The sequence below is a fragment of the Mesocricetus auratus genome, unplaced genomic scaffold (assembly GCF_017639785.1).
Source record: "Mesocricetus auratus isolate SY011 unplaced genomic scaffold, BCM_Maur_2.0 Super-Scaffold_100053, whole genome shotgun sequence".
NCBI classification, from domain to species: Eukaryota; Metazoa; Chordata; class Mammalia; order Rodentia; family Cricetidae; genus Mesocricetus; species Mesocricetus auratus.
The window spans coordinates 1,659,599-1,678,660 of NW_024429230.1; the positions used below are offsets into that span (position 1 = coordinate 1,659,599).

General features: G+C 42.3%; 1 protein-coding gene across 4 annotated transcripts in view; it reads left to right on the top strand.

Moving 5' to 3' along the window:
- Adk (adenosine kinase) overlaps window positions 1–19,062 on the top strand; it is a 391,346-nt gene that overhangs the window by 354,847 nt on the left and 17,437 nt on the right. For all 4 annotated transcript variants that reach the window (XM_005083530.4, XM_005083531.4, XM_040735976.1 and 1 more), the window contains one exon: window positions 12,528–12,614. In XM_005083530.4, the coding sequence (XP_005083587.1) occupies window positions 12,528–12,614 (87 nt within the window). The remainder of the gene's footprint in view (window positions 1–12,527; window positions 12,615–19,062) is intronic.

Genomic DNA, 19,062 nt, shown 5'->3' on the forward strand with positions numbered 1-19,062 from the left:
TTCCCTCCTTTTTGAGGATCCTGAAGATCAAACTTAGGTCTTCAGTCCTGGTGGCAAGGTCCTCTACCCACTGAGCCATCTCACCGGCCCAAGAGGAGTTGACATTGATGTTCAAGGAGGGAGACAGAAGCACCAAGCTGGAGTAATCCAGTTCTTGGAGGAATTGCCAGCAATTGGAACAGCACTTGATGACAAATACCAGCTAGCTTCTATGCAGGGTCATCATATTTTTAATGTGGTTCTGTTGTTCTTCTTAAGCCTCCTGGTAGGCACTGATAAGCCTGAATTGTGGAGGACTTTGTTTTCATTGTTTTTTGGTTTGTGGGACAAGCTCTCACTCTGTAGCCCAGACTGGCCCTGAAGTCACCAGGGAGTCCAAGTTCTCATATTCATGTCAGTCCTCCTGCCTCAGTCCCCATATACTGAATAATAGGTGTGCACCTCAACACTGGCTTAGTGGAGGACCTTTTGTCCAGGAGTACCCCTGCTCTCACAGAGGAGGACGACCCTATTCTTTAACATTTCTTGATTATTTAGTGATTGAGATGAAGAAATATCACATGAGAAATTCCAAAAAAGATATCCTACTCAGGCTAGGAAAATTGACTCTTTCAGTTAAGTCTTATACCAAGAGGAAAAATAGACATTACACAGCTAGATTTTTTTTCCTAGTGAATAATAACTATATTTTGCTGCCCTTTCTTACAAATGAATTCTAGTGCTACAAATCCAATTTTCTCTCTGCTTCTGACACTGTGGATGAAGGTACTTCTTTGACAGGATCAATGGTGTTTTGGTAAATGTTTCATGACCGCATAGCCAGGGTTCCTAGATCTGTAATGTAGCCCTTGTGGTGTCATTGGTACAAATAGTCCCACCATACCTGATTCATGCTGCCAAGAGTGGCATCATTTAGTTTGGTGGAATCAGGAGTGCTGTTATTATTATTGTTATTGTTATTTAACATAGGGTCTTTTTCAGTAACGTAGGCTGGCCTCAATCGCAGTCTATATCTCCCAGCAATCCTCCTTCTCTAGCATCTTGAGTCCCAGGATTACAGGCATGAGCTGCTACACCTGCACCTCACTTAGATTTGGGGAATGTTTTATATGTGTAAAGTCAGTCATATGAGAAGGCTACAGCAGACCACTGCACAGTTAATAGAAGTGGGTGAATGGTATTCTTAGCAGCATGAAGGAATTTCAAAAATGTGCTAAAATTGAGCCTGAGTCAGAAGCCAGATGGAAAGAAAAATGAGTACATGTACGCAAATGTAGGCCAAGCACTGGTTTGTCACGTGTTGCAGGGTTAGTTTCAATCTCTTGTGTGCATGTATGTTGATCCTGACCTTCTACTGGTTTAAGGCGGGTGTCTAGTCCACTGAGACCTCTGCCAGGCTAACTGGCCCTCAACATCCACAGAGTCTGCTCTTTCAGACCAGCTCATGCTACTGGGCCATGGAGATGATGCGTGTAAAGGCCACTGATGCCTGTAAAGGTGGACAGAAGGACCACTCTACACGTGTGTATCCGACTTCCATATGAGCGCCGTGGTTACATGTCAAGCTATGTTCACAGGAAGGAAGGAGACATGTGCTACTGTGTCCAACCTCACATTGATTCTGGAGATCCAAACTCAGCCCCTCAGACTTGTGCACCAAGTGATTTACCCCCAGAGCCATCCTCCTGGCCCAAAGTATTGATGTACAGTGACAGAGCCTGGAGTTTGGAATTTTCTGAGAGGCAGAAATATTTATAACATTGGCCATAGATCTTTCTGCAGTGAGAGTATATTCCATACCTGCCAGTGTGACAGCCAAGGGGGCCCCTGTGACTCCTGAGCACTTGTGGCCCTAATGCACCCAAATAATTTAGTAGTTAGCAGCTGTTGCATTAGGCAGTGTGGTTCTAGATCTTGATGTGCAAGTAGACTACACTAGTGTATGTATTTGACAAGACCTAGAGTATTCATTTACAATGTCTATATATTTTAGTCCATTGTCCTAGAACATGACTACAATTCTAGCTCTTAGGAAGCTGAGGCAGAAGGATTTCTGTGAATTCAAGACCAACCTGGGCTACATAGTGAGTTTCAAACTAACTGTGGTACATAGCAAGATACTACCTAAAAAAGAAAGAGAAAGAGATTTATGCATTTTGCAGCATATAAATTAAGCCTTGGTTGCCGTAGTCCCAGCACTTCGGAGGCAGAGACAGGCGAATCTCTGTGAGTTCGAGACCAGCCTGGTCTACAGGAGAGCCTCCAAAGCCACAGAGAAACCCTGCCTCAAAAAATTTAATTAATTAAATAAATAAACAGATTCAGCCTTGGTATAAAAAGATGTTGAAATCATTTTTAAAAAGCAGCAAGAGACAGACATTGTGAAATACATATGTAATCATAGCGTTCAGAAAACTGAGGCAGGAAGACCACGTATTTGAGGCAGTGTGAACTACATACCTACCAAGGCTCTGTCCAAAGAAATATTTTTTTAAGCATTAGGCCTGGAGAGATGACTCAGTGCTTCAGAGTACTTGCTGCTCTTGCAGAGGACCCAGATTTGTCCTAGTACCTCCAACTCCTAAAGGGTGCTTTTAATTTTATTTGTTTGTTTGTTTGTTTATTCAGTGTGCAATGGTGTGTTGCCTACATGTATGTCTGTATGAGGGTGTTAGGTCCCATGGAACCAGAGTTACCCACAGTTGTGAACTGCCATGTGGGTGCTGGGAATTGAACCTGGGTCCGCAGCAGCCAGTGCACTCTTAACTGCTAAACAATTTCTCCAGCCCTCCATAAGGATTTTTTGATACCTCTGATTTACACAGATATCTAAGCTCACATACACATGTTCACACACAAGCACACATACACAATTAAAAAATAATTTTTTTAATTTGAAAATTAGGTGATTATGATGGTCTGTAATCCCAGCAGTTCATAGGTATAGGAAAGAGAATCAAAAACTTGGGGTCATTCTTGACTACATAGCATGTTCAAGACTATACTGGACCATCAGAGATCCTATCTCAAAAAATTTGCTTTAAGAAAATGAAAATTTTTGTTGAATACATGCTTGTAATCCTAGCTTTTGAGAGGCAGAGGCAGGAGGATCTGGAGTTCAAGGTCATTTTCAGGTATATTATCTAGTTCTACTCTAAACTTGAGCTCAAAAACAATTTTTTAAATTAAAAATGAGCAACACTTTCAGTGACAGGCACAAAGAAGCGGTTTCTGTATCCCTTGCTCCCTTAAACTCTACGCACATGTGGAGTAGCTTGTCAGCACTCATAAACAGAAATAAGAAAGGTGGGCCTAGTTTCTCGGAGCAGCAGGCCTCATCTCTGGCTGGTGTGGCAGCTGCTTTAAGAGTGTCTAGACTGACTTTCCTTTCTTCGAAGCATCTTCTGTTTGAAAAATTCCAAAATAAGTATCGCTCATTTGTGAGAACTGGTTGGAGGACAAATAGGGAATGGTGATTTAGTTTCCAGCAGACATTGCAAAGCAGTCATTACTGCTCATTTGTGGGACAGAAATATCAAGGCAGCATCATTGTGACAATTACGTCTTTCAGTCACTCCTCAATACAGATAAAAAATAACAATTTAAAGGGCTGAGACATAGCTCAGCATGGGTGCTTGCCTAGCATGCACGACTCCCAGCCCTGCATACATCCAGACCTGATGGTGCACATCTGTAATCTGTGCACTTGGGAGTTGGAGTCAGAGTCATCCTCGGCTACAAGAGACCCTACATGAGTCTCAAAAAAAAAAAAAGATTTAAGCTAGCATAACACTTTAGTTTACTAAATTTGCTAAACTAAGCTAGAGCAGTGTACTGTCATAATGTACCTCATAATCAAAATCAGTAAGAAAACCATTCACAGTGTACTAGATCTAAGAGATAATAGATATGAAACATAGACTGCAGGCTCTGAGAACTAAATTCTAAGAGAACACACATTCTAATAAATGTAAATTGGGAATCTATTTAATCTACTTGGTAGTAAATACAGAACTAAGGGTCGGGAATAAGTTTAAGTCCTGATCCCCCCTACCCACAGTAGCTTAGATTTTACTCAGAGAAAAAAATACTTGGAAATAAAAACTATGAATACAATCGTGCTTTTGTAGATGTATCTGAAGGTTACAAGTGATTGCGTAAAACAAAAGAATCAGAGATCAGAGACTTACAGGCAAAAGACTATGTACCACCTGGAATTTGGAAAGAGGAAAAGAGACTGTCCAAACAATGCATTTGATGTACATGTAGGGCGTGTTTGGGGGAAATCCAGCCACCCGGCTAGGGAGAGGCAAGAGATGAAGTTTGAGCAGTAGCTGGGTTCACATCCTGAGTTAGTGCCTCCCTTGAAAGAATGCCTCTGCTTGCAGTCATCCTAGCATGAGACCCTTGCAGGAAGATCGTGAGTGGGAGACCAGCAAGGCCACATAACAAGACCCATCTAACACAGAGACAAAAAGAGACAAGCAGCAACAACAGAAAACCTGTAGAGAACCATTAAAGGGGAATAAAGCAGTCAGATTTGTGTTCAAGAAAAAGCCCTGTGTTCATTCGGCAAATACCTACTAAGCATCTATAATCTCACAATACATACACCAAGCAGAGCTCTGGATGCTGGCAATCAGCTGGGAGACTCTTACCTTTCTCCTCTTTGACAGCCAAATTTTGTGCCATACAGCCTGTTCCCTCCGATGACTAAATGAAGATTGGGAACATCAAAGTTAAGCAATCTATAGATTGCCAGTGACTCACATGAGCTAAGCTAGTAGAAGAAACAGTTTTCTTATGGATAAGACTATGCAGTTGAATTCATATAAAAAAGAAGAGAAGTCAGGCAGTGGTAGCACACACCTTTAATCCCAGCACTCAGGAGGCAGAGACAGGTGGATCGATGTGAGTTCAAGACCAGCCTGGTCTACAAAGTGAGTTCCAGGACAGCCAGGACTATAACACAGAGAAACCCTGTCTTGAAAGAAAAAAAAATTTAGAAATTCTCTCTCTCATTGTTTTTCGTGTTTTAATCACTTCTACTGTAAACTTCTTTCTTAAGTAGGGTTAAGATCCAGGACCCCAGAGGCTGGGCGTTGGTGGCGCACGCCTTTAATCCCAGCACTCAGGAGGCAGAGGCAGGAGGATCTCTGTGAGTTCGAGGTGGGCTGGACCGACAGCCTCGAAAACAATACAGAGAAACCCTGTCTCGTAAAATCCAAAAAAAAAAAAAAAAAAAAAAAAAAAAGATCCAGGACCCTAGCTGAGTGTGGTGGCACACGCCCTTAGTCCCAGCACTTGGGAGGAAGAGGCAGGTAGATGGATCTATGTGAGTTAGAGGCTAGCCTGGTCTACAGAGTTCCAGGGCTACACAGATAAGCCCTGTCCTGGGAAACAAACAAAGAACCAGTGTTCCCCACATGCCCGACCGCTGGACTACATCCCTAGCCCTTGCAAAAAATATCTTATATGCCAAGTAACCAATTTGCTTTCTTTTGTGTCTACACCCAGCACTGATAATCCACATTAACTAGAAGAAAACGTGAACAGAGAATTTGCTACCTAACAGTAACACATAGTTAAATGATCTTGGAGGTAAAGCCCGAATTTACTATGTTCGTTCCTTAGTTCTTTGAGAAAGAGCCCCTCGATGTAACCTTAAACTTGGAATCCTCTGGCTCCAGTCTCCTGAGTGCCAGGATTATGGCTGTGCACCTCCATGTCTGGTTTAGAAACAGCAGTCTCTGTGTCTCAATTAAAGATAAGTGGTTTTTTTCATGTATCTCAGAGGGACTTTGTGTGCCTAGTGTGTGCCCGTTTTTCCTCTCAGTGCTTTATATATATTGTTTTTCAGTGTGTGAGCGCGCGCGCACACACACACACACACACACCAATAAAAAAAACTTGAAATATTTTCTTTTTACAAATAAAAAACATTTATTTACTATTTTTTGTGTATACACGGTATGTGTGGAGATCAGACAGCAACTGAGAACACCTTGTGGTAATTTGTTCTCTGCTTCTACCATCTTCTACCATAAGGATTTAGAGGATAGATTTCAGGTCATCAGGCTTGGCATCAGCACCTTTATCCGCTGAGCCGTCCTGCCACCCCAGTTGTCTTGTTCCTGAGCCTGAAGACTCTGAAGAGCAGAGAGTAAAGACAAAGCCGGATGGCTTGTGGTCCAGCACAGCCTGGCTCATCCTCTCAGCCATGATACACCACCTTCCTTATCTGTAGAGTTTTAGCAAGAGTGGTGACCTGCAAGTAGTGCCTCCTACTTTTGTCCCAACGACCTGCCCTTCCTGTGAGCCCCCAGGCAGTTGACAACCTGGGAGTGTGTTTACAAAGTCAGCTCGAGGGCCAGCTTGTGGACCTCTGTGAGCCTGGGGTGAGGTGGTGTATACAGCACCTAGGGAGACTTCACTCAGGAGACTTAGCTGCCTCCTTATCTTTCCATGCATCAAACCCAAATCTTTGAAAGTCTCTAGAAATTGCTAGACTCTAAACCATTCTACAGGACAGAAATCCTCTTCTCTATGCATTCCCTTTAAACTTCAGGACTTTCTCTCTCCATTATCCACATCTTCACAAGTTTGTCTTTTCTCCATGGAACCATCTGAATTAGTTGAACTTGTCTTATTCCCTCTGAGCTCCGTAGCAGTTACTGGGGTGCCAGGCAGTGTAGTGGTTCAGGGATTCTCACTTATCCCTTGCATGCTTTTAAGCACTCCAAGTAGACGGACCATATCTGAGTATTTCTCCTGTGTCTCATCTCATTCCAGGGGCCTTGTACAGTAATAAAAAGCTTTCAGCTGAAGTATTTATTGCCTGGTTGAAGAAAGTACGCTCCTACCTTCTAAAATTACATATTAGATTTTATTCTTGGGTACAGTGTTTCATAACATAAATGTGTAATACATGTAATGACTATAGAAAATAGATATCTTCTACCAAACTTCCACAGTTTTGAGCTGGGGATGGTAGGCAGTCCCTGCAAATTCGAGGCCAGCCTGGGCTATATAGCAAGAACCTACCTCAAGGAAGACAGAGAGAAACAGCTTCCATTCACAGCCGTGTAGTTTCATAAGTCTGCCCACTTCTCCGAATTATTGAGGAAAAAATGTAATTTATTCTTTTCTACGTATATTTTCACAAACAGTTTGGGTTTCCCCAAGATTTTTTTTTCTTTCTGTAGCCTTGGCTGTTCTGAAACTCACTCAATAGACCAGGCTGACCTTGAACTAAGAGATCCTCCTGTCTCTGCCTCCAAGTGCTGGGATTAAAGTCTTGCTTCACCACACCTGGCTGGTTTTCCCAAGATTTGGGGCATCCGTGTTCTTACCGTGGATTGCTTGTCAGCCATGTGTATGACCTCCATATCAGCTGAAGATGGCATGGTTCTTTTCCCCTCTCTGATCTCCGGGTGCTTTTAAGACCTACAGGTTGCCTACCATGGGATTTATCTTTCAGATTCTAGTAAAATTATCCTTGAGTTTCAAAAACAAATTAAAAAAAAAACAAAACCAACAATAAAAACAACTTTTCGGACAGGCTCTGCTGGCGAATGCCTTTAATCACGGCACTCAGGAGGCAGAGACTGGTAGATCTCCTAGTTCGAGGCCAGCCTAGTGTGTGAACCTACTTTGTGTTTAACACAGCTAGTCCATCCAGCTTGCTGCTAGCCCACAGCCTCTGCACTTTATCCCTAGGTTGTCACTCAAGTATCACCTTATCAGCTAATCTTGAACATCTCATCTTAACTCTCCTGCTCTGTCACACTTGGTCTTGGTGTACTGTTTCACCTTTTCTGAGACATCTACTGATAACTCAGTCAGCTATTTGAATAGCTAGCACCTGCCCTGACAGAATGTAGGCCTCGTGAAAGCCAGAGCTCAGTCTTCACCATTGGCATGCCCATGTGTCTCTATTACAGCCCTGATAGGAGACAGTCTTTTAATAAACATCTTTTAGTAAACTTACACCTTGAGAACTACGGAAGAACTCATGTTCAAGATAATGATATTCAGATTGCTGTAAGATTCTCTATTCTCAAAGACAATTTTCTTTGAGTTCCATAAATTAATTAAAGCAGAGATGTCATGCTATATTAATATATTATGTTAATATATTTAGAAAAATTTCCAACTAAAAAGACTTTCTGCTTTTTTCTTTAGTTAACGAGAAAATTAAATTAACTCAGAGCTCCTCATTCCCCAAAGTCCTTGTTAATTAGGATTGTTCTATAAATCTCTATTATTGGGAGAGTTTGTCATCTGTTTCATTACCCTGTTTATTAGGGCAGTCTGAGCAGGGCGTCTTTGCTCATACCCTGATGTGTGTCCTAGTGAGAAGACGCATTTCCTGCACTCTCATTTCTAACCCACTCGTTAAGGCATTTCATGCTACTAGTATAACAACTTGGTTTATTTGTGTCAGTTCCCTGGGTAAAGGAGGAATGATATCATTGACGTGGCTATTAAATATAATGATTAAATTCAAATGGTGTTAAAGATAAAAGCTTGCCCTCCTCGAAGCATTGTGTGTGGTAAAGAACGATTGAGGATAGCCTGCCAGTCCATCAGGGAGGCCTGGGGAATAAACAGCAGCGCGTCATAAGAGGACTGCAACGCAGCAGTAAAGTAGAAAGGTATTCTCTGCGTTAGTTTAGAAAGAGCTTCGTGTGTTCCGAACAGCCTGGATATTATGATATCTCTTTTAATACCTTTAATGAGATATCACAGTACTCACTCATTTCAAGTGTATATTCTAAGAGTTGTTCTTATGTTGACAGTTGTGGAATCATTATATTACCCAATTGTGAACATTTTTTATTACTAAAAAAAATGATACCCACTAGGTGGTGGTGGCTCACGCCTTCAGTCCCTGCACTTGTGAGGCAGAGGCATGCAGATCTCTGAGTTCAAGGTCAGCCTGGTCTACAGAGTCAGTTCCAGGACAGGCTCCAAAGCTACACAGAGAAACCCTGTCTCAAAATATAAATAAATAAATATTTTAAAAAGCTACTCTATAAACATTTGTAGTCATTGCCAACTTCTCAGCCTCACACCACATATGGCTATCCTCTCAGCCAATCCTTGTAAGCTTCTTTGTTTGTTTGTTTGTTTGTTTGTTTGTTTGTGACTATCTCAGGAGGTAACCTTGACTGTCCTGGAGATAGCTATGTGCACTAGGCTGGCCCTTTAACACACAGTGGTCCACCTGCCTCTGCCCCACAAGTACTGGGATCAAAGACATGCGCCACCATGCCTGGCCTTGTAAGCTACTAAAAAGAAGTATTTGGTCAGAACATAGAGCATGGCTCATGTGTGGAGTTCAGTGAACAACTTGTAGAAGTCAGCCTTCTCCTTCCATTCTGCAAGACAAAGGGAACTCATGTCATCTGGCGTGGTGGCAAGCTCCTTTATCTCTAAAACATCTTGATGGTCCACTCTTTGTTTGGGGGGTAGTATTTTATTGTGTTTGTGTGTCTGTGTGTGTTTTATCCATATGTGGACTCACATGTGTGTGCCTGTGGAAGCCAGGAATCCACCTTAGGCCGTTTTCATCACAACCATCTACATTGTGCATGTAACTAATGTATCAACCCTGTGCCAGCCTACAATAAAATAACAAACAGTATTTCTTATCTCCTGTCCTGCTACACACAAATCTTGGGGTTTGAAGGCAGAGGCAGGAGGATCAAAGCTAGCCAGGTCTGCATAGTGAGTTCCAGGACAGCCAAGGCTACATAGTGAGACCCTTGGGATGAGGGGAGGGGGATTGTTTGCTTTATCTTGTTTGGTTGTGTTGTATTTCTGGTTGGGTTTAATTAGGGTTTCTTACACTAACATAGGGAGTGCATGAGTGACTTACTAGCAGCTATAACCACTGAAGAAAATGAGTTTCCCACCTAGCCAGTAACCACCATAGCTCTTCAGAGATGGGGTGGAGCCCCTGACCCTTCTCCACCCCTACTCTGCTTATGCGTGAGTCTGTTGTTTGTGTGGGGAGGATTAAGACTGGATTTCAATGTTGTATTCATGTTTGGGCTGGAACCCAAAGAGATCTGCCTGCCTCTGCCTCCAGGTGCTTGGATTACAGGTGTGTGCCTACAACCAGCTTTGTTTTGTCTTTTAGGTTTTGTGTTTTCTGTGTGTGTGTGTGTGTGTGTGTGTGTGTGTGTGTGTGTGTGTGTGTGTGTGTGTGTCTGTGTGTCTGTGTGTCTGTGTGTCTGTGTGTGTCTGTGTACATACATGTGTCTGAGGACAACGTTAAGGAATCTCTCTGGCCTTCCATCTTGTTTTTGCTCCCTAGCCCGTCAGCCTTTTCCCAGCAGGAATGTTGGATTTTTATGGGTTCCAGAGATAAAACTCAGTCACCTTGTTTGCCAGACAAGCACTTTACTAACTGAGCCATCGCTCTAGTGCTCATTTTTCCAGTTAATTATTACTCAAAGTGTCTTATGGACGCGCCTGATTATTGTGCAATGCAACCCCTTTGTTAATGGTAACTATCATTACTTCACTCACTCTCCTTATTCAGTGCCCAGTTGTTCTGGGTTTATACTTCGTTCCCTGCATAGCATGTCTTATGCTTGAAAGTAATAAAGCCAGATTTCTCTGTAAATATTTATGATGTAGACCTTTTCTTAAATCAGACTGCAGCCTTCCCCAATTATTTCTAATAAAGTCTGCTTGCATCTCTTATTTTTTCTCCCTGTGTAACCATATGTACTATACGCTCCCTAGAAACTCTAATCCTCTATATTTATACCATAACAGCCAATTAATTACAGTCCTGCTAACTGCCATGTAGGCTCTAGAGTTACAAAGTGTGGAAAGTTGAGTTGCTTCAGATTTTTTGGTTTTTGAAGCAAGGTTTTACTGTGTAGCCCAAGGTGACCTTACACTCACTGTGTAGCTCAGGCTGGCCTCTGTGATCCTGCTGACTCAGAATCCCAGGTGCTTAGGTTATACACATGAATCATCTTACCAGTGTTAACTGGAATTGAATAGATAAATTTGGATTTTTAGCATCCAGGGTTGTACAACCTTTTGACACTGCAAATACGACTTTCATCTGCAAATGTGCTGGGCCACTATCCTAGCTGTCCTGGGACCTATGAAGCCCGTGTGGCCACAGGCTGGAGCCATTTGACAACGTGCTCACTGACTTGCTAAGTACACGAGTCTTCTTGAATACCAGCATTTCTGAGAACAATTTAATTGGTTTTTGTTTGGCTTTATGAGATAAAGCTTTACTTCGTAGTCTGGACTGGCCTTCGCCCCAGGATCATCCCCTTTTAACCTCTGCAGTGCTAAAAGTGCAGCTTACTTTACCACACTCGATCAGTAGGACCATTTGTTTCTTTAACACATCTGTGTCTCTTGTGTTGATCTCTCTTTGAGCTGGAATGGTAATGAACCCCTGTAATCCCAGACCTCAGAGGATGGGATATTCAGAAAGGAGGCACGGCTGCTAGTTGTTGGCCCAAGAGTACGGCCCTGCCCTGAGAAAACAAAAGTTTCTGCTGGGAATTTTTTTTTTTAAAGAAAGGATCTCATTATAGGCCAGACTGGCCTCAAACTAATAATACTAACTTCCTCCTTTCTCCTCGAGTGCTGGGATTGCAGTCATATGGTACACACCTGGACGCGTGTGCAAGCACACACCTTACTTCTAAAGACCTTTCCTCAGTAAGAGCGTTCTTAAGTTTTAAGATCTCCTACTTCCTCTTTGGAAGTCATTAGCCAAGTCTGTCTCCATAGGATGCAAATTTGTCACTTCAGAAGTCCAATAAGAAAACACTGTGCAATCATTTGCAGATGTCTGCTAGGCCAGATTTCATCAATGTACTCCACAGCTGTCATGGGCTTAGCGTCCTGGACGAGGCTCCTCTGTCCGGTGAAGGGAAGCCCTGCACCAGATCACACTGTCTATGCTGCCCAGCCCATGCATTCTGTGGTGGCTGTGCCTTATGCTAGCGGCTTGGGCAGTGACAAAAGATAACCAGATTAAGTTATCTATAACAAACCAACTGAAATCAATAATCCTTGGCATGGACATGAAGTACACCATTGTGATTTTTCTGTAGAACAGCACTCAAGGCTGATTATTTACATTTTAAAATTTGAAGCTCTTTCATTGCTCCAAGATTTCGCTGCCAGCAACCCAGCCCGGCTTGAAGATAATTAGGGCCCATGACCCAGTCCACAGGAGCACTTCCTTCAGCTCATGGTTTGCTCAGTCACTTAAACTGCCCAAAAACCAGTGCTGCTGCCATTTCCAGTCACTCCCAGGAACATGAACTCTGTGTGTGGCTCTCATAGACACACACACCATCCTAATGTAGAAAGTTCCATGAAATGTTGCCTTGCACCTTGGTTCCCAAGCCCTCCAGTACAGACTGCAGGCTACTAACTCTGACAATCCAGGAGTGTCAAGCTTTGCTGGGTGATCTTACGTACTAAGCATTGAAAAGAGAAGTTAATCTGCCTTTCTTTTGCTTTTGTTACAGAAAATGAAGTCATGGCTTTTGCTGTCTTGGATCAAAACCAGAAAGAAATCATTGACACCAATGGAGCTGGAGATGCATTTGTGGGAGGTACAGACTCACTTACTTCATGTTTACTCATAAGTCAAGCGTTTTAACCCTGGTCTCTAGCCAGAAGCCAAGACTTATTAACAACCTTTCATTTCTTTTTAAAGTAATTAACTTCCAGTGCTCCTTCCATCTGCTGCTATCTTTGTATTACAAGGAGATTTTACTACAGGAATCAGATGTGTTTGGCAAAGATCATTTGCTACTATGCTCTACCCCAGTTATTTTCACAAGGGTAATTATGTCAGAGTATTGCATGAACAAGTCACAGCAAGAATAGTAGATAGCCGGGCGTTGGTGGCGCACGCCTTTAATCCCAGCACGCGGAGGCAGAGGCAGGTGGATCTCTGTGAGTTCGAAGCCAGCCTGGTCTACAGAGTGAGTTCCAGGACAGCCTCCAAAAAATACAGAGAAACCCTATCTGGAGAAACCAAAAAAAAAAAAAAGAATAGTAGATAGTCCATGAGGCCTCTGTGCCTGATAGTGGGCTTGTGTGATATTAGAAAGGGTTGTTTTTTTTATAAATTCAGGCTCAATAAGAAAGAACAAATTTGATCCGGGTGTGGTAGCACACACCTTTAATCCCAGCACTCAGGAGGCAGAGGCAAGTGGATCTCTGAGTTCCAGGCCAGCCAGGTCTACAAAATGAATTCCAAGACAGCCAGGTCTATACAGAGAAACTCTGTCTCAAAAAAAATAAAATAAAATAAAAAATAAACAAAGAGCAAATTTGACACAGATGAAATCATTTAGGGAGTAAATACTCAAAAATGAGATCAGGACAGGCAGGCTTTTAACTCTAAATTACTCCAAGTTCAGTGTAGTTAAGCCAGGCTATGTTTCTAGAAAGCTTTAGAGTCCTAAGTGCCAACCCACAGGAGTCTCTCCTGGTAAACGACACAGACTGAAAACCGTTTTCAGGACCAATGGGGTCTGTTGCCACCTTCTGCTGTGGATGGTTGTGACATAGTATTTCTTTGAAGGTATTATTTCATTTTAATGATCTTTTACCAATGAAAATGCTTCATTCTCTGAAACACTGTTTCCTTCTATGAACTTTCTTATATCCCGTCTTAAGGGTATAAAACTGGTATCCCATACCTCTTTTCTGTTTTCCTTTATCCAGTGAGCTTTTATTATTCTTCCTTATTACATTATTACATTCATTATATGTGTACATATGTTTCACATGCCACTGTGTGAAGGTTAGAGGACAACCTTTGGAAGTCAGTTCTGCTTTCCAAGTGAAGTGCCAAGGGCCCAGCCAGGATCACAGGCTTAGCAGGAAGCTAAGTGAGCTATCTCACAGCCCCAAATTCTTTACAACAGTGCAAACAATATAGAGCATTGCATTTCATGCTTGGTTTGGGTTTCCTTGCACTGAAAGGCTTCATCAGTGATAATATTAGAGCCATCTACTGCTAATTTTCTTATTCCATATTCCTCAGAGCTGTGAATCTCTGTAAGCTAAAAATACTGTATTCAGAATTAAACCATACTGCATAATACATTAAGGAAACCGTAGTGATTTTCTGATTGGAAATTAGTTAAACCAGGAATTTTAGTCCAGAAGCCTGTGTGGTTGTATCCTGTGTGCATATTTTCAAGTACTTTAACTCTTCAAAGTAGCACATATTCTATTTATTTGACATTTAGTAGGAAGTATAATGAGGCTATCACGGTTACAGGGATGACCTAATTACTACCTCTGTCCCTGATGCTCTGGGCTCCCTAGCCCTGCAACAACAGGATACTCCACAGATGGCCTGCTGCCTGCAGGGCCACCAATGAGAATGGAGAGACTGAGGGCAGGGCTTTCTTAGGAGCCAGCCTGGAACATTCAGACCGTGGTGAGAGTGACAGGATGAACCATACCAGGAAGTCAGCACTTTGCTAGATTTAAACCCTGGTGTTTTGTTGTGGGCCTTTTTTTTTCTTTTTATGATTTGTTTTTGTGACTTTTGTTTTGTTTTTGAGGCAGGGTTTCTCTATGGAGCCCTGGCTGACCTGGAACTCACTCTGTTGACTAGACTGGCCTAAAACTCAGAGATCTGCTGCCTCTGCCTCTGCCTCTGCCTCTGCCTCTGCCTCTGTCTCCCAAGGATTAAAGGTGTGTGCCACCACCACCTACTTGATGTCTATTTTTTAACATTTTTGTTTGTTTGTCTATCATGGGAAGTGGGCATACCTGTGCCACAGAGTACGTATTTTGTGGGAATTGATTCTTTTGTCCCAGCGTATTTTACAGAGTTAGGGGATTGAACTCAGATCTTCTGGCTCAGGGACAAGCACTTTACCCACTGAGTCATCTCTCTAGACCTCACACCTCTCTTCATGCCCCTGTCATATCTAGGATATTGCTAGGAAATATAAAGGAAAGTAGTCTTTAAGGGTTCTGGTTTGTTTGTTCTGAAATGGTCTCAAGCATCCCAGACAAGCCTTGACCTTATTTTGTAGTCTGAGTACTGAGATTACACCAGTGTGCCACCACACCTGTTTCATGTATTGCCAGGGGTCAAACACAGGCCGTGTACAAGCTATGCGAGCCTCATACACAGACATTTTTAATGACAGGCCAGTGACTGGGTAGGTTGGGTTTTATACATTATATACAGGCTTTGCTTTTTTTCAGAAAGTAACACTAAAATTATATAATAATAATAATAATAATACTGTTCTATAGTTCTCCAGCAAAACTGAAAACAGATCATCTCCCCAGTTCTCTTCTCGGAACTGGAAAGATAGCTCAGCAATTAAGAGCACTGACTGCTCTTCCAGAGGTCCTGAGTTCAATTCCCAGCAACCACATAATGGCTCACAGCCACCTTGAATGAGACCTGGTGCCCTCTGCTGGCATGTAGCTAGAAGATTGTATACATAATAAAAAAAATTAAAAAAAAAGAATAGTATTTTCAACATATTTCATCTCTAGCTGAACCAGGCTCCAAGCACTGGATCTCACAACACACTGCTAAAATAAAAGTTAAGAAACTACAGTGGGCATGGAGTCGCACACATGTAAGCTCAGAACTCAGGGGGCTCAGGCTGGAGCTTTGCAAGTCCAGGGCCAACCTGAGCTACATAGTGAAGTCTTATATAAAAGAAACCAAGATAAGGAGCTGAAGAGATGGTCCAACAATCAAGTCTACTTGCTGCTCTTCCGGGGCCTGAGTTCAATTCTCATCACCCAGGTTCCTCTGCTCACAAGTGTCTGGTCTAGAACTCTTACTCATTCAACTTCCCCTTACGTCAAAAGACATCTCCACACATGTGGTGCACACACATACAAATAAAATACATCCTGGGGAAGGGGCTAGAAGGCAGGCTGAAATTCAACAATGCCATTGATAACTCTGGATTGGTAACCATTTTTCTTATTATAACCCTACTCCGGGGCTCGGGATAGCGTCCACTTGGTAGAGCACTCACTTTGCATGCGTTGTCCTTAGTTGGATCCTTAACACCACATAAAACAGAGACTGTGCATGCCTGCAGTACCAACACGCAGGAAGTGGGAGGAAGTATGAGGCCCGGGAGTTCCAGAGATCAAGGTCTCTTTCCTACTTAGTGAGTTCAGGGCCAACTGGGCTGCTTGCTACTCTGTGTCTAAAAAAAAGTCCTACTCCAGTGAGTTCCCAGTGTCAAACACTAGGTCTTAAAATAAGGTAACACCCTAATGTCAGTTATCAGTGGAATATTCATATTGGCATAGTTAGCACATTCTGTGTGTGAGTCACACTTTATAACCGTAGCAGTAGATAACCTTTATGTTGTACCTTAACTTAGCTTGTGGGGGGCGGTATTGTATGAAGGCTGGGAATCCAACTCCCAGGCCTTGTGTCAACTAAATAGCATTCTACCAGTCCACCACTGAGCTCCGTCCCAAGACCTTATTTTTGGTTCTTTTGTTTGTATGTTTGGTTGGTTTGGTTTGGTTTGGTTTTTTTGTTTTTGTTTTTTAAGACAGTGTTTCTCTGTGGCTGTCCTGGAACTAGCTCTTGTAGACCTCTGTGGCTGTCTGACTGAAGAGACCCTCACAGGAATTGTGCATCATGTCTTTGTATAAACTGTGAAGCAAACACTGAGGAGGGGGAGGAAGGCTGACAAGGTGGTCCCTCGGGCTAAGGTTCGGCATCCAAGCCTAGAGAGCTGAGTCCAGTCCCCACGGAAAGTTGCCCTGAGCTATCTCACTGGGACTGGAAACAATTAAAAAAAATCAAAGTTATTTTCTAAATATGAATTAGACAATGGAACTTTAATAGATGAAAACCTGTGGCCTTAAGAGTCTTTTACATATTATAGGCACTCTTTTAGGCAACACATTCCCTCAGTTATTAACTCTCAAAATACAATGTTCTAATCCTGGTAGTGGTGGCACACGTCTTTAATCCCAGCACTTGGGAGGCAGAGGCAGGTGGATCTCTGTGAGTTCGAGGCCAGCCTGGTCTACAGAGTGAGTTCCAGGACAGCCTCCAAAACAATAGAGAGAAACCCTGTCTCAAAAAACCAAAAACCAAAACAAATAAAAAACAAACAAAGAAAACAATCTTACAGTCTATAGATGGCTCTTAATCATTGTCAAGTCATTTTGTACCCCAGAGAATGTTTGTTCTTGAGAGAGGCCCCCAGTCTTTTATCTGAGGGGTATCCAGACATCATCTGTCACAGGTGTATTTTTCTGTCTAAAGATGATTTGTAGATTTGGTCCACACACAGTTCCCGCAAAACATATGACTAAATCCTCTTATATTAACACAGGCTGGTATTGATGCCCAGTGGGAACATATTGGTTAGATCCCCTTTCTTATCATTTGTTATGATTTTTCTTCTCAGTTTCATTTACTGGGAAGAGACTTTCACTGGGAACAATGACAGTGCCTGTCACAAAGTGTTCTCAATGTTTCCATTTGTTACTATGGCAGTGACAAAGAGGTTCCAAATGAAAAGGCAGACCGCTGTGACAAAGCACAGCAGGACAACAAGAAAATTTCTTCTGACCTGGGAAATTAGGAAATCATAGTTAGAGATTATAGAATTTCTCTATTTCAAAACGTACAATCCTGACACTTGGGCTTTTGAGGGAGAATGTGAAAGGGGCAGTTTTATCTTTGAGAAATGAAAGTGCAAAGGTTACAGAGCGTTTAAGACCTCCAAACAGAACAAGGAGGTGTGTTTGTCAAGCCAAAGGGATCTGAGACACACACTAAACCCTGAGATGAAGCTGTGGTTTTAATTGGTGCACACGGGGTACTCATTTACAAATTATAGATGAGATTCCATGACGTACGTGTGTATCTTCTAACTGGCTAAATGAAACACTGAGTTATCTAATTAGCACAGGGTAGCTAGACTGATGCTTTAGCAAAAACCTTGAAATTTATGAGAAGAAAATTATTGTACTTCAGAGAGTTTAATCACCACCACTTTGTAGACTGTAATATAGATATGCAAAGTCACAGAAGACAAAAATGCTCTTAGGCCAGCAAAACTTGAAAGTAACAGGATGAATATATTATCTGTCTAAAGATAGAACATGTCAATCAGAAAGAGATATGTTAATCAGGCAATAAAGCAAAGAAAAAGAAACTATTTAGTAATGTAAAAGTTGTCACTGCCTCTCCATTTATGTTGAAGATAGGAGTTTAACAGCTGGGTTACTTCTAATCCCAAGAGGAAGGCTCTTGCTGATATGGAGATGGGAACCTGTGGTTTCAACCAATAGGTTTATTTATTTATTTTCAAGATGTAAAACCATTTCTATTTAAGACAGATTTGTCAGGTAGCTTATCTTGGTGCAATTAAACAGCTGCTTCATACAGTCCCTGTTTGGGCTTCATGATTACCCAGGAGGTTTATGATCTGGTTTTGCCTGTCTCCTACTGCATTCATTCCATTTCTCAGTAAGACACTACTGGCTCAGACTCACCAGGCAGCCCTTCCATTCCGTATCAGTTTCTTGTTCTGATGCAACAAACTTACCTGGAGTCTTCAGCATCCTATCAGATAACAAAAGGCCCTCTTCAGCAAATGAAGTCATTTTATTCGGATTCTCTTTAGCAAGGCATTGCTTGTTAGGAAGGCTGGCTTGTGGCTCTTAGCTTTAATGAGATCTCTCTCATGTCACATTTCCAGAAGTATCCAGTGCAGTGGTTGCACTGACACAGCACTGACTCTACACACAAACTGCAGAGGTTTGGAAGCTGACCCTGCAACTGAGCAGCACTAGACAGTGGGTGTGCTCCTCACTTCCTCCTTGCCTTACTTTTCTTTGTAGTGAAACGGGGTTAAAAAGAACCTGTTTTGGAGGACTGCACGTTTGAATCCAGCTTGAGTTAGTTACACAGTGAATTCAAGCCCAGCCTGAATTTCAAAAACAAAAGGTCTGGGGGCCAGTGGATGGGTCAGTGGGTAAAAGCATTTGGTGCTACGTCCAATAACTTGAGTTTGAACT